The sequence below is a fragment of the Vipera ursinii genome (genome assembly GCF_947247035.1).
Source record: "Vipera ursinii genome assembly, chromosome: 3".
NCBI lineage: Eukaryota > Metazoa > Chordata > Lepidosauria > Squamata > Viperidae > Vipera > Vipera ursinii.
In genome coordinates, this window is record NC_139516.1 from 193,679,135 (window position 1) to 193,701,584 (window position 22,450).

Genomic DNA, 22,450 nt, shown 5'->3' on the forward strand with positions numbered 1-22,450 from the left:
AGTCTGTGCCGGACAAAGGAAGTGGTTTGTGACCCTCTCTGCCCAGCTTCTCTGTGGATTTTCTGAGGGAATCAGCAGGAAAGATTGCAAATGGCAGTCAAATGATTTTAGAGGGCTTGGCAACTCATTCTAAGTGCGAGTGGGTTGCCAAAGGCCCAGGTTCCAATCATGTCCCTGTGGCAGGACTGTAATAGCTGTAATTTTGAGCACTGGTCATAAATCCTTTCATTCAGCACCATCATATAATGTCTAAGGGTTGCTGAATGAATGGTGATAAGTTGAGGACTACATGTAAAATAAATCTTGGCAAGAGCCTCTCTAAGCTTCACTGAACATACCCAGTGAAAGAGAGTTGACTACGTCTCTGTAAAATGGATTCCATGGTCAAATTATTTTTACTGTCACAAAGCATTTTTTCCAATGTTTCATGAGAATTTGCCTCCCTGTATCTCAAATGCATCAAATGTATCTCAGTCTTTGCTTAGTGATGGCTCGTTTAGTAACCATTTGCAGTTAGTTATGAATAGTGATGTAAAAAGAACTTTGCAATCAGCCTTTATGATCTTTGTTGAAGCAAGATCATAAATATAGCAATAGCACTTAGACTTCAACACCACTTCATAGTGCTTTACAGCCCTCTCTAACTGGTTTAGAGAGTCAGCATATTGCCCCCAACAATCTGAGTCCTTATTTTCACCGACCTTGGAAGGATGGGTGAGTCAACTCTGAGCAAGTCAGGATCAAACTCCTGGCAGTGGGCAGAGTTAGCCTGCAATAGTATATTCTACCTACTGCACCAGCGTGGCTTTTATATATTCACAGTTTCATTTAAGGATTGCTTTGCTTAATGACCAAGTTGCCGGTCCCAATTGTGGTCACTAAATGAGGACCACCTATATTACAAACTTATGAATTGAATGGAACAAGGTGAAAGTTAGCTGCATATTTCTGTGGGGCTAACTTTTAACACCCTAAGCATGGGCTTATGCACGCCACAAAGCTGGAATCGGTGATAGCAAACATATGGATAAGAGCTGTCTGATCACACATCTGGATTTTATTCTGCATGTGATTATCCAAAATAGTTAGCTGAAAAATAAGTGGGAATGAAAACAGGTGAACATTTCTCAGTAACAGATTAACCATGAAATGAAAGCTATCTTTGAAATCTTCAGTTAAGAATGAACAATGCAGGATTTTGGTAGGTGTGCTGCAAAGCTATTATCCCCAAACAGTCAATTATTCCCCTGACAAGGCCTCTATTCAATTGAGCACATTCTGTATTTAAGCAACAAACATTATTTGTACCAGATTGCTGATCCCTGCAGCTGAGAACAAAAAGCAGCAATTCAAGCACTATTTTTAAAATGTCAATTTCTGCAAACATTTTGCAGAATATTTTCCAAAGAGGGGAATGGAATGCTCTTGAATCAGTATCAAATCTACCATAGCATCCTACAGACTGTAAACTCTTTCTGCAAATAAATGACCACAGTTTTAACATAAAAAGATGACATGATTGTTCAATCAGTCTAAAAATAGTTAATAGTCTTTCACATTCAGGGGGGCCTTTTCAATTCATTTGAAACTTCCAGTCTTCAGCTGTATTTGTATTTTGGATTGTTTGGATTCACTTTATTTAGAATAAACCCCCACATCTCAATAATTTCAACAGATCTAACCCAAGCATGACTTTAATCAGGTCAAAAGACTGCAAAGTTATGAAATTAAGCTCACTGGGAATTACTTTTGAGAAGATATGCACAGAATTTTGCTGCAAATGATAAGAGTGGTAGGATAGTTGCTTAACAAATGTGCATCACACAGTATTTTATCTTCCCCAGTAGTTTTGTCATCAGAGATCTTCTGATGTTAATTTATAGTGAAGACCAGTCTGACATTTCATAGGGCTCACTTCATCAGAAATTATCCATATTAATCAATGGAGTGCAGACATTCACCCAGTGAGACAAAAATGTGTTTACTGCTTTGCAAAAAAGCAAAAAGAGTACTATATGTATTGCAGGTGGGAGGACATCTTATAGAACAGCCAGATACTTCATCCATGTCCCATGTCCTTTTTGGAGGAGTGCAGGATATAGGCAATCTGTAGGACCTCTCAAGATGTTTGGACTAGATAGCCAGAATTAACCCTGGTAAGGCAGTGCCTGATGTAACCTGGTGGCATTCCATTAAGGATCTTGATGATCAGCATTCCAAATTTCATCCAGAAGCTTGTGAATAACTTCAAAGTTGCTTTTATCCAATATTTGGATTGAATTGAATTAATAAATAAATAAATTTCACCCGTTTATCTGGCCACTGTATTCTGGACCAATTGTAGTTTTCAAATAATCTCCAAAGGCTTACATGGAGCACATTAGTCTAAATAAATACCTGGAGACTGAGATATGAATAACAGACACCAAGGGTGTAATCCAGGTTCAGGTAGGGTGGCATAGCAGCTAAAGTTGAGCAAAGATCCCCTGGCCATCACTTCCACTTACTATTGTGATACCAAGAGGTATTATATATTGCCACCCCCATAAATGCCATGAAAAGCCTGAACTGGTGTATGAAAGTTGTTAGAGTCTAGATGAGATTAAACAAGCTCTAACTAAATCCTACCAAGATCAGGTTGGGTTTTGTCAATGAACATCTCAGCAATCAAAATCTCTTGGTATCACAACAGCATTTAAACATTACCTTATATTAAGAACAGATCTGTAAGATTTCAAGCATTGCCTTTTTGCTACCCAGTTTCTGCTTTTAAAAAACATATTCATAATAAATATGTATGCTCCATTCTGTATGTAACTTCCAAGTAAAAAATACTTTACACAAAGTACTAAGAACACCAAAGCGTACCATGAAAGCCAAAAGCTCTTTCTAAATTGTAAAGATACAGAAGATCACAAATATGTATACATGCAGACTCTCTTTGATTTGCTGTAAATGAATTTTATGGATATAGTTCAATAAAATTTATCTTGCAAGGAAAAAAAATATGTTTTTTTAAAGATAGTACCTAAATAGGCAATCTCTTACCTGGCTTTATGAGGTTTGTCTTTGCTTCCTTTTTATATCGAGCTGGCTGATGAGTTCCATCTGCCACTGTTCCTGAATTAAATTTCTTTCTGGCATAGTCTCCCCCATCACTGCCTGTACAGAAAGCAATTGGACTGTTTCCAGTATCTGGTGGAGTCTTAACTGGAGATACCGATTGGCTACTGGGGCAACCTGTGTCATCTGAAAACAAGAGAGGGGCAAAAGTTACTTGTTGGGTATCTCTCTCTTCCTTCTCCTCCTCTGTCACAGGTCCACTCTGTAAAGGCATTCTGTAAAGCAATGAAGCATGGCGTCCTGGCTGGAGTTGAATGCCTTTTTCTTTTCTGTGGAACATTGCTGTGTCACCATTTGATAAGCATCTTTTTATTCCCCACAGCAGTAGCTTCTAGTTCACCCACGTTTGAACTATGCTCTCCAACACAGAGGGACAAAAATGAAGTATCCGTCAGCACCGATTGACAGGCAAGCGGGTTTATTTCCCACCTCACTCACTCAAAATGGAGTATTATGTGATGGAAAATGGGATAAGGAAATATGTATCAGAGTTCATGCCATCCAAGGACTTCTCAAAGAACCAGTCCCTGGCTTCATGCGCTGTGTACAATGAATGGCATGAGAAAACACACTGGGAATGCCACAAAGACAGGCTGAATGATTGAAAAGCCTTGTGAGATCCAATGACCACTGACAGGGTTGCTGACAGCATGGTCAAACTGAATGGAGCAGGTGTCACAAATGAAGTACTACTATACAGTAGAGATTACGACCATTTGTTTGGTGACTATTCAAAGTAACAACAGCGTTAAAAAAAAGTTTTTCACACTTACAAATGCTGCAGCATCCCCGTGGTCACGTGATTCAAATTCAGATGCTTGGCAATTGGCATGTATTTAGGGTGGTTGCAGAGTCCAGGGGTCATGTGATCACCTTCTGACAAGCATCTGAATTTTGATGCTTACCAATGGGGAGTCCAGACTCCCTTAACAACTGGGTTGCTAATTTAACAACTGCAGTGACTCACTTAACAACTGTGGCAAGGAAGGGGGTAAAATGGGGGGAAATCCGCTTAACGCTGTCTTGCTTAGCGACAGAAATGTTGACCTCACTTGTGATCATAAGTCGAGGACTCTCTGCACGTTAGCAAAGGAAGAACAGCTGAAGCCTACAAGCATATTTTCCATGTTTCTGTTGAGAAGAAAAGTCTGCCTTTATTCCACAAGGGTTTTCAATAGATCTAAAGTAACCAAGAGGGAAGCTACTTTTTGATCACATGCACAAACTTGCCTGCTGAAATTCTGGTCAAAGTAAACTGAGAAGGGATTGGTCTAACATCAATTCTGAAACAAGAAATGATCCGAAACCAAAGAAGCCAGACAGGTAAATTGAGCAAATATAAATGTCTTCTATCATTGCTAAGGATGTACAGCTTGTTTTTCATGTACAGCTTGTTTTTCATCTTGTTGTACCAGAGTGGCTAACCTGGGCCTCTTAGAAAGTGCCCATCAGATTCTCAGTGACATTCTACACATGCGATCCCAGTAGTCTATGCTGAAAGGAAAGGAGAATGCATGAAGGACCCTTTCTCCCTCCCCCCGCCTTGTTTCTCAACTTTGGCAACTTTAGGATCCATGAACTCCAACTCCCAGTATTCCCTAGCCAGCATACTTTATCAAGGAATTCTGGGAGTCGAAGTCCATGCATTTTAAAGTTGCCGAGGTTGAGAAATATTGCACCAACGAAAGCAACTCCATATCTTTGCATTTTGAAGTTGGTAGCTAGCAACAAATCTGTATTCTTTTCTTTAAAGGAACAATACAATAAAGCCTCATAGATTCACCTTCTCACTCTGGAAAAAACTGCTTACAATAGTCATTCTACTGCTTGCCGCTTTGCTGATTTTCCTCAGTTCTTTAAGATTCAGTTATCTGTACCACCAGTCACTAATCCTCCACACCCTTATCATTGCCTACTTCTTTAAAATATTTGTGGCACCCAGTACTTGCATTGAGGTGAATATGAGAAAACATTTCCACACAACTAGGGATTGTGCTTTATTAGGTAAACTGGAATATCAAGGAATCAGGTTGAAAAGGGGAAAAACCCACAAGGATGAAGTTCCTTACACAAGGAATGTAAGGCGCCTTTCACTTTTCCAATTTGGAGTCTTATTATTTCAGAAAAGAAACATCTTAAAATGGTTATAGTCAGGACTCTTCAAATTACACACTAGATTATGTTCTCCACAGTTTAACTCAGTGGTCTCCAAACTTGACAACTTTAAAACTTGCGGACTTCAACTCCCAGAATTCTGAATTTTCCACAAGCCTTAAAAGTTGCCTAGTGTCAGAATCCATTTATATCACATTCATAAATGTATGTTTAAAACATTATTCCCCCCCCATACGGATTCTGCCATTTCCCGAGGAAGGAGGAGCATATGTGGATTCAGCCTGCCTTAGGTTATTTCAAAGACCAAGGAAACCTTTTGAACTAGGGGGATCAAAAGTGAGGGGGAGAGGAAGAAGGCAATAACCATAAAGATTCAAAGTTCCTTTTTTCCCCCCACGAAAGGGTTGACATGAAGTAGAAGGATGGGGGCTGACCAAATGGGGTTGAGGGAAGGGGGGTTGAACTGGGTACCCTTTATAAAATTTCAATTTGTAAAACAATACTAAGTCCTGTCTTGTATTCCCACAACCAAACATGTCCTAGTAAAGATTCCTTTTGGACTAGAACTGACTCCAAGAGTTTTTGTCTTCCTAAGACGTGGTTTGTGGTGGGTCCTGACACCTAGTTTGAAAACCTTGGTTTTAATCAATAGATGATTTACACATTCGTTGAACCTATACTGGAAGTCAATTTTACAGAAGTGAAATTCTTAGATGCTTTTAAAATGTTACCCTGTCTGGGCTAAGTCACTAGAATCTTGGGATGCCTTTCCGGTCAGCTTTTCCCAGATTAATTTTTGAAACCTGAAGAATGGTAGATTTAAGGATCACACTGCTTGATAAGGCAGCTCTTATTATGAATTCTAAAAGCCTAAAAATTGCTAGAATGAAAATCAACAATATGACTCAAGCCATAAATATGTAGCAGATCCTGTTTATTCTTTTATCACTTTCTCACCTCAGTTATAACAAACATAGCTTCTCATTTTGCAGCAGAAGGAATGGACAGACCTTATGGGCAGACTTTATCTTAATGGGTTAGTTTGCTCTCAGGCCCTTTGCCTTTCTCCTTGTCAGATCTAGCTCCAACACCTCCATAAGCCCAAACACAGCCCATCTCTCTCGCCTTCCTTCCTTCCTTCCTTCCTTCCTTCCTTCCTTCCTTCCTTCCTTCCTTCCTTCCTTCCTTCCTTTTTCCTATTTTAACAGCTCACATTGAGGCTATTGTGAAAAATGTAGATAATGGCTACAGGGACACCTGACAGCAGCAATATAGGAAAGGTTTCATCAGAATAAAAGGGCGTTACAAGTAACTTTTAATTGGTCTTCTCAATCCTGGATCTAGCCCTGACTTCTATTATAACTAAAACTGCTTCAGTTCTGCAGCTTTCATGGACATCAAGCTGCTTATCATAGGGACAAAGCGATCTTGGCACAGAAAATCATTCTTCACTTGGCTCATGTTATTAGTGACCTTTTTACATACAATAACTCAGCAGGCTTTTGAATTCAAACTACAGACAATCCAAAGATCTGTTGCATACAATCACTTTTACCAATCATTTTATTGTTATTTTATCAAACTATATAATGAATACCAGGCTGGTGTATAAACTTCTTTTTTTCTCCCCTCCAAATATTTACAAAGAAAACATACATCAGTATAGTCATGTTCCCTCTTCCATTCTGCCAGAGGACATTTTTTCCTCCCTGTACATTAGTATCAGATGAGCATTTGATCACTATGTCTCCTGAAGGATCAAAATTTTCACCATTACCAAAACAGCAGCTGCACAACTCCTAGCACTGTCGATCACTCAAGTCAAAGTCATTCAGTGACTTAGACACAGGTTACACTGCTGTACATAAAAATGCCAATTGCAGGGAAGAATAAGTCATTTTTGGATATAAATTTACACAGGATGATTTCTCTTTCTGAACAGAAAGTAAGTTTGAATTTCCCTGTCAATCTCTGAATGGTTTCAAAAGATTGAAATAGTATCAACAGATTACCAACTTCTCTTAATTATATTGCTGAAATGAAAGAAAACTGGAGATCATCAAGAACAATTCTGAAATTGATCAGAACTGGATGGAATCCACGGAATAAATCAATATATATATATTTCCAACAGTTCCAGTTAATCATCCTCCAGATTCTAGGACAAAATAAAAGTTCCAACAAAACCATCATAGTTTGTCTAACTGAACAACTATCTGATGATTCTGATTGGAGATACCTTCTGCTTGAAGGACTGTCAGCTCCAGAACTATTTTAAAATAGACATCTTAGAGAAAATAGCAGCTTTTAAAATGTACAGAGTTATCATCCTAGATAGTTCACTTTCTCTGAAATTTGATACCCCCTTGAAACATCTGGAGTCACATCTTTTAAAACTTAGGAAGACCCTTAATTCAGTTCTTTTCTCTTTATAAAATGGAAGAAACTTCTCCTTTTTTTCCTATACTTAGATTGTGCTTGTGTTAATATTAAGAAACATTTTATACAGTATTATTACACTGTATTAGGAAATACTGATTATTCTGTTGTTTTGTTGTCAATATTGGTGATATTGTAGATTTAACTTCCAACAAATTTTTCATGGAGGTTAGGCTGAATAATATTAGTTGGATTAAAATTATTAAATGAGCTTGATAATAGAGTAGAGTAAATGAGTAAAGTTTGAATTCAGTTTATATACTACTGATTTGATATTTCTATTTATGGCACCACATTGATTGTCAAGTATACAGGATATCTGCATTTTTATTTATTATTTTTTAAAAACATTAAGTGCTCAAATTAATACATTAAAATGCATGTGCATATAGATGGAACCGCTGCTCCTGGAAAACAGTGACACTAGTTTTCTGAAAGCTAGGGGGATTTTAGTTTTTGTTCTTATTTTGCATAACCAAATTTTATCATGCAATATTGTGATAAGCTATTTTTGTTAAGAATTTAAAATACTATCAGTTTGTGTAAAAACACATCAGTGGAAACGTGAATCCTGGTCAATTTTCTAAAGCATTGGATTCAGGCCTACATAGATAGTCCTTAACTTACAACCATTTGTTAACGACCACTCAAAGTTACAATGACAATGAAAAAAGTGACTTACAACTGGTCCTCACCCTTACAACCCTCACAGGTTCTCCATAGATACAGGATTAAAATTTGGGTGCCTGGCAACTGGCATCTATTGATGGTTACAGTGTCCAGGGGTCATGTGATCACCATTTGCAACCTTCCCAGCCAGCTTCCAACAAGCATAGTCAATAGAGAAGCTGGATTTACTTAACAACTGTGTGATTCACTTAACAACTGCAGTGATTTGCTTAACAACTATTGCAAAAAAAGTTGCAAAAACGGGCACAGCTCACTTAACAAATGCTTTGCTTGACAATGGACATTCTGGTCCCAACTGTGGTTGTAAATCAAGGATTACCTGTAGTTATCCAGCAGGGCTGGGGTTGGGGGTGAAAATGAAGTCACCCAATTCATAATACCAAACAATTCCTATGTAAAAATTCTATTGAATTGTAAGAGCAAATTTGTTTTTGCTTCAAGAAGTAGAAAACCCCTTCGTTCCACAACTGTCTAGAGACTAAGTCAATACAATGTGGTTTTGACCAACCACAGGCTGCTCAAACAGCAGACGTTTGGGGTTTTTAAGTGCAGGGTAAATGAACATCTGGCAGACTGAGGCAGTAGCAGATGTCTTGTAAAGGACTGGATGTTTGAAGTCCAAGTTCTGAAATAAATGTGGCTTCAGCTTCAATTCAATCCTCTGTAACATGAAGATTACATTTATGCTGACCATTAAACCAAAAGAAAGAAAATTGACTGAACTGAAATTCATTCATACATTGATGGATGGACAGGTAGATACAGAGACTGCTAGGCATTCAAACCACGTTTGCTAAAAGACATGCAGTAAAATGCAATAACAATAGATTAATAATTATACATGATTTTACTTAGCAGTTAGACAACCCCTTTTGAATACTCCTGCAGTTGGAAATATAATTTTCAGTGTGCCTTCCAACAGCCCCGTAATAAGGACAATCATTAATGGAAGCTGCAGAGCACAAAAAAGGGGAAATAACAATATCAGAAGAGAGTATGTTTTCCTTAAAGCTACTGAGTTTATGTTCAAGATAAAATCTAAAGTCCACCATCACAACTTACAGCTCACAGCAGCATCTCTTTCTTTAGCTTCACAGAGACGTTTGGCACAAATGGAAATGTCCTTTACCCCCCAATGCCAGCTTACCATTATTCGCCAAGATCTCCATTCGAAAGCTCCTGTGACCAGCTTACATTCTTCTTGCCACAGCGCCTTCACATTTTTCACCAGTGACTGCCCAATAAATCATGATGAGCAGTTGGCTGCCCCCACGGGTTGACTCTTGAGTGATTCTTGAAAACTTTCTCTCCCACACCTCCAAGTTAGCGGACTCTGTCGTCAGATCTTACCACTTGCCCCCAGCTTGCTAACATACACTATCTCTAAATGGAACATGACTTATCTCTGGAAGCTTTGAAATGACAATGACGAAATTGTGAAGTCAGAACCTCGGTCACAAGTGGGAACGAAAGGAAATGTAACCAGAGATAACTTTGCCCTTCAGAGTAAGGCTGGCTGAACCTACCACCATAAATTTGGAGCAAATCAGACTGCAAAAGGGAAAGAGAAGACTGGGGATGACAGCATGCCATGAATTTAACAGCATACATTTCTTTTCTTTTTTTTTACAAGAAAGGAATCTGCCAACTTGCAGCTCATGCAACTTGGCAGCACATAATTTTGGACAGCACAGAATGTTTTCTCTCCTCCTTTCTTTTTTCCACAAGGCTGTCAGTTACAAACAGTTCCTAACCAGTATCTGCTAAAATATGGTTGGTGGCTGTGGCACAAAGCATTTAAATTAACCTCTTACCAAAACAAGCCCTTCCACTGCCTCAATTCTCATGGAACTAAATAAATGCTATTATTATCTTCTCCACTCCCATTCCTCTGATGTCAAGATCTCAAGATAATAACAGAGACAGTCCAGGAGTTGCTACATCCTTAATCCTCAAACTAAGTTGTGATAAAATGCGTACAGGTACTACTTGACTTGCAGCCATTTGTTTAGCAACCATTCAAAGTTACCACCGCACTAAAAAAAGTGACTTATGACAAGTCCTCACACTTACAACATTTACACCGGCATCCACACAGTCATCGGATCAAAATTCAGGCACTTAGTAACCAGCATGTATCTACAACAGCTGCAGCATTCAGGACTCATGTGATCGCCATCTGCAATCTTCTCAGCTAGCTTCTGACCAGTGAAGTCAATGGGAGAAACTGGATGGATTCACTTAACAACCATGTGAATCACCTAATAATTGGAGTGATTTACTCTACAAGAGTGGCAAAAGAGGTAGTAAAATCCCAGATTAAGGCAGGGTGGGTTAAAGGGAAATCAGCCTGTTGAAATTAAAAAAAGAAACCAGCCTCATGTGCACAGGGACAGAAGCTTTGTGTATCTCAGAATTGCAAAAGATCTGATTGAGCAGGATGCAATATTTGGTTTCATTGTGCTCTTCATGTGATCGTTAAAGGAAACAGAAAAAGATAGTACTATTTTTTTCCTTCCAAAAGTAGGATGCCAAATCTGTGTTGGGGCAACTCAGTTTTGGGGTGGACTCCCTCTGATGAGCAACCTAGCATAGACTTTCTCTATTTTTTTCTTTATTTTTTGCTGACCCAGCCCCCAAGATTTGAGGCTTGTTGTTGTTGTTAGCTGCGAAGTCGTGTCCGACCCATCGCAACCCTATGGACAACGTTCCTCCAGGCCTTCCTGTCCTCTACCATCTTTTGGAGTCCATCTAAACTCACGCCTACTGCTCCAGTGACTCCATCCAGCCACCTCATTCTCTGTCGTCCCCTTCTTCTATTGCCCTCAATCTTTCCCAGCATTAGACTCTTCTCCAGTGAGTCCTTCCTTCTCATTAGGTGGCCAAAGTATTTGAGTTTTAGCTTCAGGATCTGGCCTTCTAAAGAGCAGTCAGGGTTGATCTCCTCTAGGACTGACCGGTTTGATCGCCTTGCAGTCCAAGGGACTCGCAGGAGTCTTCTCCAGCACCATAGTTCAAAGGCCTCAATTCTTTGGTGCTCAGCCTTTTTTATGGCCTAGCTTTCACTGCCATACATTGCAACTGGGAAGACTATAGCCTTGACTATACACACTTTTGTTGACAGGGTGATGTCTCTGCTTTTTAGTGTGCTGTCTAGATTTGTCATGGCTTTCCTCCCGAGGAGCAAGCGTCTTTTAATTTCTTGGCTACAGTCCCCATCTGCAGTGATCTTGGAGCCCAGGAAAATAAAATCTGTCACTACCTCCATTTCTTCCCCATCTATTTGCCAGGAATTGAGAGGGCCGGATGCCATGATCTTCGTTTTCTTAATGTTAAGTTTCAACCCAAGTTTTGCAATCTCCTTCTTCACCCGCAACAAGAGGATCTTTAGTTCTGATTTGAGGCTACAGCTTCACAAAAGCTTTTGTCCCTAGTGTCTCTCATCAGCATTACAACAATTATCCTTATGGGTTTTAACATACTGTTTAGGAACGAGGGTTTTAGATTTTAGATTAGAATTTTTTAAACCCATCTTTATTGTTTTTATAAGTAACTCAAAGCAATGAATCTTCCTCCTATTTTCCCCATAACAACCCTTTAAGGTAGATTGAGCTGTAAGAGATTGCTTTTGATAGAAAGTGGTCCAAGCTTTTTTATGAATCAATAAATAATTGCCAGGGCTTTTCACTGCGCTTGATAAAAAATATTAGCAGGGATAGTTAAGTCTCCCTTCCCTAACTTTGTTTTACGTCAGATGGCCAGGAGCTACATCGAGTAAGTGCTCTCCACCATTCAATTATTAAGATAAATCATTACTGCCCTTCCCCATTTCTTGGTGACAAGATAAAACAAGTCCCTTGAAGAAGTTTTTATGTTTTAAGAATGGAATGAAATAAGCCACCAGTCCCTTATGTTTTTCCTAATTAAACTGAAAGTGTGCCTTAATAAAAAAAATTCCTCATTACAAAACAGTGATTCGACTTAAAGGAATTGGCTTCACACTGCTTTAGCTTTTGGGCTGTATCCTGTTTTCAAAACTCTGCTTTGATGTGTATGCATTTTAAAAGAAAACAGGTGAGGGGGGGAGAAGGATGCATAACTGATAGGATGATTGATGAGCGAAACAGATGAAGGCAGAAGTCAAGGTCACTGGCTTGGCTTCCCAAGTAGGCGTACACAACATGGGCATGGGGATAATCACTTATCAGAAGAGCTCCTGCTACAAAAAATCAGTCATGCAGGTGACACGTAGAGGCTTAAAGGCTGAATTTATGTACAGTCTACCTCTAGAATATTCACTGGGAAACTTGCTAAATTAACAAGGCTTAAGAGTTTAGCATTCACAAAATCTTAGCCCAAAGGCTCATTCTTATCAATGGATTTTTACTAGAAACATATGTTTATGGTACAGGTTTAAAACAATGAGATATATATCTAATAAATTCACCTCTTAAAAACCTGGCTTTTTTTAAAAAAAATCAATAGTAAGATGACATGACAAAAATAATTCCTGAAATGACTTTCTTCAGAGTAGCAACTTCTCAAGTTATTAATTGACGGATTTGATTTGCAGAGCACCCGTGCCCAGAGTTCTTCAGTGGTGGTATAAAAAAAAGCCCAATATCAATTAAAATGATATAAAATATTTTAAAAAAGATATTTACCTATGAGCATAGAAAATTAATGGACTATATTTCCCATCATCCATTGCCAACATATTTTTATTTATAGAGGATGCCATCTTTTAATGGATCAATGAAAGACAAAGACACATCTCCACAAGACAAATTAATTTTGAAAACGGTGGGGGAAAATAGTAGCCCAGGATGACATACCCAAGAGCAGCCATCAGCTCTGACAGCTAAATTAAATCTCTGAATCCAGTACAGCCTGTCACGCTTTTTTTGTATATTATTCCAGAGGCATCTATCTGGCCACTGTAGGAAACAGATCCCTGTATTTGACAGGCTGCTGCTTTGATTCAATGATTCCCTGAGAATGTTTCTTGTTGGGCAATCCTGTTCCTCATTTTTTCTCAGAAATAAGCCCTATTGAGATGGTAATGATATTACTATTTATTTGTATTTATTTATTTTTTTATTTATTTTAATTCCATTTATATCCCGCCCTTCTCCAAAGACTCAGGGCGGCTTACAAGCTTAGCAGTAGCCTTCATTCTATGTATATGCCTGCTTATTAGGGCTTTCACACACACACCCCAAGCGGCATTATTACAAAGTCAGCTTAATTGCCCCCAACAATCTGGGTCCTCATTTTACCTACCTCGGAAGGATGGAAGGCTGAGTCAACCTTGAGCCTGGTGGGATGCGAACCTGTACTAATTGCAGGCAGCTGGTGTTACTTAAGGAGGCATTAGCCCACTGCTCCACCCAGGCCTCCTTTATGTATGCCTCCTTTATTATTTTTCCAAATAACTTAGGTGCAGCTAACATATCCAATACACCTTCCTCCTCCTATTTTTCCCCACAGCAGCAATCCTATGGTGTTAGGTACAAAAGATCCACACATTAAGGCCCAATTTAACTGATTTATTGCTAAACTGCCTATCCACAGGAATCTTCTAAATTAACAATTGCCACCTGCTTGGAGTTAGATACGGGCCAATGGAATTAAAGGGGAGTTGGATACAAGTGTTGAACTAAAAGTGTTTTCTGAAATAGAATAGAGCTGGAAGGGACCTTGGAGGTCTTCTAGTCCAGCCCTCTGCTCGAGCAGGAGAACCTATACCATTTCAGTCTAGTCTCCTCTTAGTCTCTATTATTTCAAATAGTACTGCTTGAGACTATGTAGATATTCTAGGCTGATCCCTCTTTTAACTCTGCCCCAGTTTCTAGTGCTTCTTTTCTTACAGTTGGATTGACAGAGAGTGACTGGCTCAAAGTTACTCAGCTGGATTTCATAGTTAAGGCGGAATGTAGCATGTTTGCTATCTCCCATAATGCAGCTGCATGTTGTCTTCTGGAACCATTTGTGATCTATCTGCCCCAGAAAACTGCAATCAGGACTGCTCTTAATGTTTTGTTTTTTATTGAATTGCTTGGGAATAAGTCAATCCCTCCACAGATTTTATTTCAGCATTCATTATACGTTCTGACCAAATTTGCACCTTGGCCATTTCCATTCTCTTGTTCCAGAAAAACACAGTTGCTTTGCACAAACTTTCTTCTATATATTTTATATAATTGATTTAAAGATAACTATAAAGGCACATATATCCACCTGGATAAATAGGCAGTCCTTGTTTAGCGACCAGAACTGGAAAAGGAAACCCGATAGTTAAGCAAAATGGTTGCTAAGTGAAACTGTGACTGTGCTTATGATCTTCTGCTTTCATTTGCTTTACAGATTTGTAAAGGTTGTAAATGTCAGGACTGGTTGCAAAATTACTATTTCATCACTGTTGTAACTGTGGATGATTGTGGTATGAGGCAGTTGCTAAACAAGGACTACTTCTTTCTAGCAAATGCATGTGTGCATATTTTGCTATAAATTCAATTCTTATCAAGATGTACTGTATAACCATTAATTAAGTTAACTTGTGTACTCACTAGGCGTCTGATTGTGTGCCACTTTTGAGGTGCAACTACTTCTCTAAAATTAAATTACTAATCTGCAAGAGAGCTCAGGCCTGAGCAGTGAACACAGCATTACAAAGAATACATTGCACATTTTATTAGAAATATCTAATTTGATAGGCTAATGATAGACTTCGCGATCTGATAAACAAAATTATAATGCTGGGACATTTAAGTACATTTTCTTTAGCGTCTTGCTATCTCCTTCTCGATCCCTTAAGGCAGGCATGTCAAACTCACGACGTCACGTGACGTCGTGCGACGTATCAGAACTTTTTCCCATTGCCAACAATGGGATGGGCGCGGTTTCTCCGTGATGCTCCGGCGGGCCGGCAGTTTGACACCCCTGCCTTAAGGCAAATGGCTTAACTGTTCCAAAATGGGAAGAACTTCATTTTTATTTCATTTATTTGGAACAACTATCCTGGTAGAATTTAAAGCTCAGGTAGCCAATATGCCTCAATTGTTCCAAAGTGGCTGTGCAACTTAAGATTAAAACAGAGCTAACACTGGAAAATAATCTGAAATGAACGAGCCAGCTAAATGTTTCTGCGGGAATGTTTTTTCTCAGCTTGACATATGAATCCTGCAGCTGAAATCCAAACCTAAGGGTGAAAAAGGGGTGGAGGTAATAGAGAAGAGTATCTAATTCCTATTTATTCAGTTTTTCAGAATGTTAATACCCAGCTGGAAAGGGTCTGTTTCATTTGTTTTTAATGAAATCTAGTTAATGGGATTCACATGCAATGAGAATTGGCAAAATGACAATTTTCTCCCCTCTCCCCCATTCCCCCCCCTCGTGCACCCAAACAAATATGTCCTAGCATGGTTCCTTCTACCAACACCCCTTTTGCAGCATAGCTGAGCCTCAACGATGCTGCCTCAAAGTTGACATCAAATCTCAACTGTGGACATGTTGTGTGATCAGAGCATTATTGCAGAACAGAAGCTATCTAGAAACAGATTAAACCAGAATTTCAACTCTTCTGCAGCACACACCAATTCTGGATGTACTGAACTATCCTTTAAGCCAAAGCCTATTCAGAGACTTCATCTAGGCAGAAAAGTCCAGATTGTAATTGCAACCTTGTACATATCATCAGGTTAAGTCTCACTGAGCTTGGCAAGATTAAGAACATAAGAAATATGTCTATAACGCTCTCTGAATTCTGATCAAATGGTTTGGTCTATAAGCATCAGAGCTGCCAGTGAACATAGCGATGGCTGGGCATTCTGGAGATGGTCATTCCAGTACATTTAGTGGTTAGTAGGTTGGGGACAGCTGGGGGACATTATTCAAAATGCTAAATACTATCACTAAACATCTTCATGGAAAAATTCTGCAAGCCAATCTTATTTTTTTATCATTTTTTTTTCATGTGTAAGCCACAGTTACTTATGAGGTCACTTGCCAAAGAACAGATATGAAATGCAAGTCAAGCAAACATCCAATTACAGAATTCAGCAATGTTACTTCCTCTAAAAAGCATTGCCTGAAGCCATATTCTCAGGGCTAGAGCTGAAATAGCATGAGATGCAGATGAGACAACAACTTGTGATGCTAAAATTGTCAGGCACAAATAACCAGGAGGATTCACTGAGTTTAAAGTCCAGAAGAGTTTATTATTTCTACCTATACACAAGAACCTGGTAACTAACAGTCAAAGCTAAATTGGCTCTTGGTAAGGGTCAACAGAATTCATGAGGGAAGGAGCTAGACTTAGATCTCTTGTGGGAGCACAAAAATGTTCCAAACTAATGACACATTTAACTCTGCCCTCTTCTTCCATCTATTACACAAATACCTAGGGCAATTCAAGCCTACAGTTTGAAAAATACAAAGGCATGTTATAACATTGCTCAGCAACTGAAAATATTTCTTTTATTCTAGAACTCTGATAAGTTAATCTAGATCAGTGATGGCAAACCTTTTAGAGACCGAGTGCCCAAACTGCAACCCAAAACCCACTTATGTATCATCGGGTGCCAGGTGGGCATGGCCCATTGGGTGGGCGTGGCCCATTGGGTGGGCATGGTTGCTGTGGTAATGGCAGACTGGGTAGGACTAAAAAGTTCAATCAATCAATTCCAACTTTGCGAGATCTTTTTTTGCCCCACAAAAAGTTGAAATTGATTGACTGACTGATTGAACCTCTTTTTTTTTTTTGTACATGGCGGTGGAGGCCTAAAGCGAAAAGGTTTTATAAAACCCAGCTGAAGGTCTAGGACTGGGGCAATGGCGTGTGTGCTCACAGATAGGGCTCTGTGTGCCACCTGTGGCATGAGTGCCATAGGTTTACTACCACGGATCTAGATTGATTGCTGTCCAGAGGTAACTATTCAGTTCGCTGCCTGAAAGCATCATAATGTGATAATTAACTGGCAAATTTCAAAGTATAAACAAAAAACTTGCATTCTGTCACAGACACATTACCATCTGAAGCAATTATCCAGACTGGGAGTGAATTGCATGGTTTTCCCATATTCGTACAGCACATCGGTCTATATAATTTGGTATGTTTTAAGTAATCTTAATTTTTGTTTCTGTATGCCTCTGGTTTGAAGGTACAGTAATCATTTTGCAAGATTTACCATGTTATACTTATGCATGGACCTTGTTCATATTCATCAAGTATGCTTTTCGGTTATAATTTTATAGTGATATGCAATAGTCTATACTGACTCAAATGGTATGTATTCTGGAAATAGTGCTATCCTAGTTTGAATTTCATAGAATACTGCAATATATTTTCTATACTGGAGTACTGAAAAATAGGTGGCTATAACAGAATCATATTAATGGCATTTGATTAAGTTAGAGCATTCATATTGATTTAGGAAATTTGGATGTCCAAATCAGTTCAGAACAAATCTCTGATTGGACCAGCTTTGATTCATATCAATTATGGTCTTTAAAACATAAGTACAGAAAGCATCCAGATTGGTTTGAATTGATTTAGACTCATTTGATCTGAACTGGTTTGCATCAGTTCAGAAGGCTAAACAGTCACCCAGGTCTAGGATGAATTTTATGAGAAGGTAAGCATCTTCTTCAAGCAACTTTGTACTAATTGCAATATTTTGCAAGATCCAAACTAGCACACATTTCCACTACCAGGAATTATTTAGTAGCCATTGCTCTTTCTGAAGAATACCTTCCCTGCCTCTAACCTGTTGGTTAGGTTTGCTGGAAGTTGGACATTCAATACTAGCCTGAGAAACATTCATTCCCCATCCTTGCCTAAGGCTTAAGGCTGTGCAGAAATTTAGTTCTAATCACCAAAAAGTGCTTTGAAGACCTGGGAATGCAAACAAGCATCTTTTTGCAACACACTTGTCCTTTTTGCAGGATCATAAGGATACCTTCCACAGTGATAAATGTTTAAATATGCTACTGGTAGGTTTTATCTAAAGCAAATTCAGAAACTGAATCCACAGCACCCTTCTAACAATCCACACAGATATTCTTCCTTTTGCATACTACATCTGCCAGAATCAACTATGCTGACAGATTGACTCAGACATAGGTCAGAGTTTGTTTCTGGTGGATCATCAATATTAATGAGTTAAATAAGTCAAAGAGCATTAACAGATTATAAAATCAGAATTTCGTAATTTGTAATTCCTTCCATCTTGATGCCCTTGTGACTATTTGGACAGCATCCCATATCCCTCAGCCAAGAAGGGCAATCTGGAATATATTAAGCTGGCGAAACCTCAATAATTTGCATATTTTATACGACGTGACCAAGGAACATTAAACAGCTGTCAACAATGTGTAAACCCCAGCAACTTTAGTGAAAGAGCTACGCCATCTTTTCAGGCAGATTTTAAAATAATTGTTTACTAATTCAAACAGCAGAATACGATTTCAGGCAGTGGAATATGTTTCATATACTTAGGATTGAATCTCATCAACTAGGATTTTAGCTCTACTGCAGGTACTGAAGCATAACAGCATCTGGAAGAAGAAAGCAATAAACAACTGTACCTCTTGGGAAAACATGTTTTTGACAAACCTAGTGATTGTTATCACTTACCAAACCAACTGATTGGGGGAATTCTTGGTGCTCTTTGAGCTTGGCTGTTTTCTTGCAGACATTTCATTAAGCAAACTAGGTAACATCACCAGTGGTGCTGCATCTTCAGACAAGCACTGATGGTGTTATCTAGTTTGGGTAATGAAACATCTGCTAGAAAACAACCAAGCTCAGAGAGCACCAAGGATCCCTGATTTTAACCCTGAACTACAAATATTCTCCTTTATTGAAACATAAGTTTAATTGGCAAAGAATAGAGCAATTGGCTCAAGTGACTCCATTAATATTTGATTTTTTATGGTATTAATAATTCAATACTTGAAATTGTTGGATAAAGCAGTGCTTTTTATCCAAGGCAATGATATTCACTTAAACCAGTTAAAATAATATTTGAATAATTATTCTTGTGTTTCGCATTCACAGACCCATTAGGTAGGCCACTGACATTACTGGGTGAAAAACTATGTAGAAAAAAAAACTAGAAAATGGCAAAAATGCAATGAAAAGGAAATCGAAGAATTGAAGGAAATATGCAGGGGTGTCTATGCCAAGATGGTGGGTGTAATAGTACAATCAAAGCCCTGACCCTTTGTATATGCACTCATCTGTGGATATCCCTGCCCAGGCCTCCCAGAATTTAGAAAGACTTACTATAGTTGGTACATTTCAAATGTATGTGTAGGAGGAAAGCAGGTAGAACCAGGGAGTAGTTTGTGAGTCATCAGCCTAGAATCATTATGTTCCCACAAACAGTCTAAATCCAACTTCTCTTGAATACCATTGACCCTTATCTGGTGCAAATTAAATATTGTATGTTGGTTGACTAGATTCTTGGGGATAGGATTGAACAACAAATCTTCTGAACTGAAACTAATGTGTGACTCTGATCCTTCACAACTGACAGTGTGGCCTTCAACCCTCAGCATTCTCAGCTGATACTGCCTATCAAGAATTCCATACATCTAGAATTGGTTGGTTAGGGCTACCCTATTCTCTATCACCAACTCCTTTGTAAAGTTTTCTAATTTGGGGAAAAGGCAACATGATGAGTATGAAGCTATGGACCTCCCTCACTTCACCAAGAAAAATATCACTAAATGGAAAGGTATGGAAACTAATATGTGGACCATTTCTTGTCATCTGGGAAAGGAGAAAAATGGACTGCATTGCCATTTGGTAAGGAAGAATCTCAGAGAAAGCGAGAGATGATCCTATAAAAGTTTGAAGAAAAGGAGGAAGTTGATCCAATGGAATGGGAAGAAGTAGCTGAGAGATCTGGTTTATATTTATATTTATATTTATTTGATTTATATAACGCCCTTCTCCCGAAGGACTCAGGGCGGTGTACAGGGCAATAAATATCAAAAATACAAGGTACAAAAGTTAAAAGAAAATTAAATAATTATGCCCAATGCAATAGATAATTAAAATCAATATGAAAACCCTAAACCCATCAGACCAGGCCGGCTTGTTCGAATAAATAAGTTTTCAGATCACGGCGGAAGGAGCAAAGGTCGGGAGCCATCCAGAGCTCAACCGGTAAGCGGTTCCAAAGGTCTGGCACGCCCACAGAGAATGCCCTCCCCCTGGGGTTCACCAGTCGACATTCTCTGACCGGTGGCACCCTGAGGAGGCCCTCTCTGTGGGAGCGCACTGGACGAAGGGAAGTTGACGCCGGCAGCAGGTGCTCCCGTAGGTAATCCGGACCCATGCCATGTAGGGCTTTATAGGTCATCACCAGCACCTTGAATCTCACTCAGAGGGCAACTGGAAGCCAATGCAGCTCACGGAGCAGAGGTGTAACATGGGAGTATCGGGAGACCCCCAAAACAACTCGTGCGGCTGCATTCTGCACCAGCTGAAGCCTCCGAGTGGTCCTCAAGGGCAGCCCCATGTAGAGAGCATTGCAGTAGTCTAAACGAGAGGTTTAGGAAAAACAGAAATGTTCTATATATGTAGATTTGAGTATGGGTATCAGAGAGGTATCAGTAATATGTGTTTAGGAAGGATACACAAATGGGAGAAAGACGTGCATTCAGAGAAATGGTCTACTGTTTTGAGGCTGAGATCTCATGTCTATTGTACAATCAAGATTTTGGGCAACTTCTTTACAAATCTGTCTTTCTGTGAAATAGATTTATGTGGCCAGAAAGTTGTTGGTCTGCATCTTGGGGTTCTGCTTTTACTTGCGGCATGTATCCAGATTCCTAGACAAATGACTTGATTTGACAAATAGTTTGACCAGGGTGTTTTATACAGGCCACGCCCAACATAGCAACATTGATAGTGCTTGCTTACACTTCCAAATATGCCAGAATGGCTAGGAAATCCTGTAGTGTAGAAGATGGTTTTGTATCACAGTTTTCAATAGTGGTCATCAGTTTATGTTTTGTTAATGAATTCCATATCGATTGTTTTCAAGTTATGATCATAATGGAGCCTTGTAAACTGTCATAAATCGTGACATTTGTAAAACAGGTCACCATGTGACTAGACCTGATTTCACAACTTTTATTGCGGTGGTCATTAAGTGAATGTGGCAGTTGTAAAGTGAATGTGATGGCTTTCACTATGAGGAGTCTTTTGTTGGAAACCTGAAGTAAATGCTGTTTTTTGACAAAACCACTGTAAATTGCAATTATGTGACCATTGCAAACAGCTGCAGTCTGATGGTTGAGTGTCCAAAATACAATCGTGTGACTGCAGGGGGAAGAACAATGGAGCCTTCAAACCAGGTTGAAATTAGCTTTTTTTTGGGGGGGGGCAGTCATAACTTTGAACAGTTGCTAAGCAAATGGTTGTAAGTTGAGAACTATCCATACTTGGACATCTTTAGATGGAAGTTTGATAAATTCATAACTGCTCATCACAATGGCTACAGATTATCCCCAGTGGTGGAGAAAGGACAACTTTCATATATAAAGGAAAGTTGAGAGTTGCATTCTGGGCGGGTGGGGAGGGTGGATTACAAGACCACTAAGATCATTCAATGAGGATACGATAAAAACAGCCCTTGATCCTAACTGAAGAACATTTTTTTCAGTAATACCTGAGCAAAAGCTGTTGCTGCTGATTGTTCTTGCAGACCCTCCAGATGAGCTTAAAGGGTTGAATTCTTTGCTTTCCTCTTCAGAAAAAGGGGATTCCGATGCTGGAGACACCTTCTGGTAAGGGAAGTGCTGCTGCGGGTGATGAGGCCGAAGTACCAAACGAGGAATCCGGCTGCGGCAAAACTCCTTGTCCTGCATCTTGTGCTCTTTCTAAAGGGAAAAGATAGTAGTGTCACTTGCCCTGATGACGCTCCCTAGCTGAGTAAGGAAACTTCTGCAATTAAACAAACCACATTCAAGGAACACCAAGAACTCCACAGGTCATTATCTGAGCTACAGATATTCTCTTTTATTGAAAGTTGTCTCTACTGTTTCCTAGATCCACTTACACCCATGT

The 22,450-nt window shown here is 39.2% G+C and overlaps 1 protein-coding gene across 1 annotated transcript in view; it reads right to left on the bottom strand.

The window, feature by feature from the left end:
* SYBU (syntabulin) overlaps positions 1–22,450 on the bottom strand; it is a gene marked incomplete at both ends in the record, with an annotated part of 42,581 nt that overhangs the window by 15,863 nt on the left and 4,268 nt on the right. Inside the window, 2 exons of the mRNA XM_083358184.1 lie at positions 3,049–3,249; positions 22,053–22,263. Of these exons, the coding sequence (XP_083214310.1) occupies positions 3,049–3,249; positions 22,053–22,263 (412 nt within the window). The remainder of the gene's footprint in view (positions 1–3,048; positions 3,250–22,052; positions 22,264–22,450) is intronic.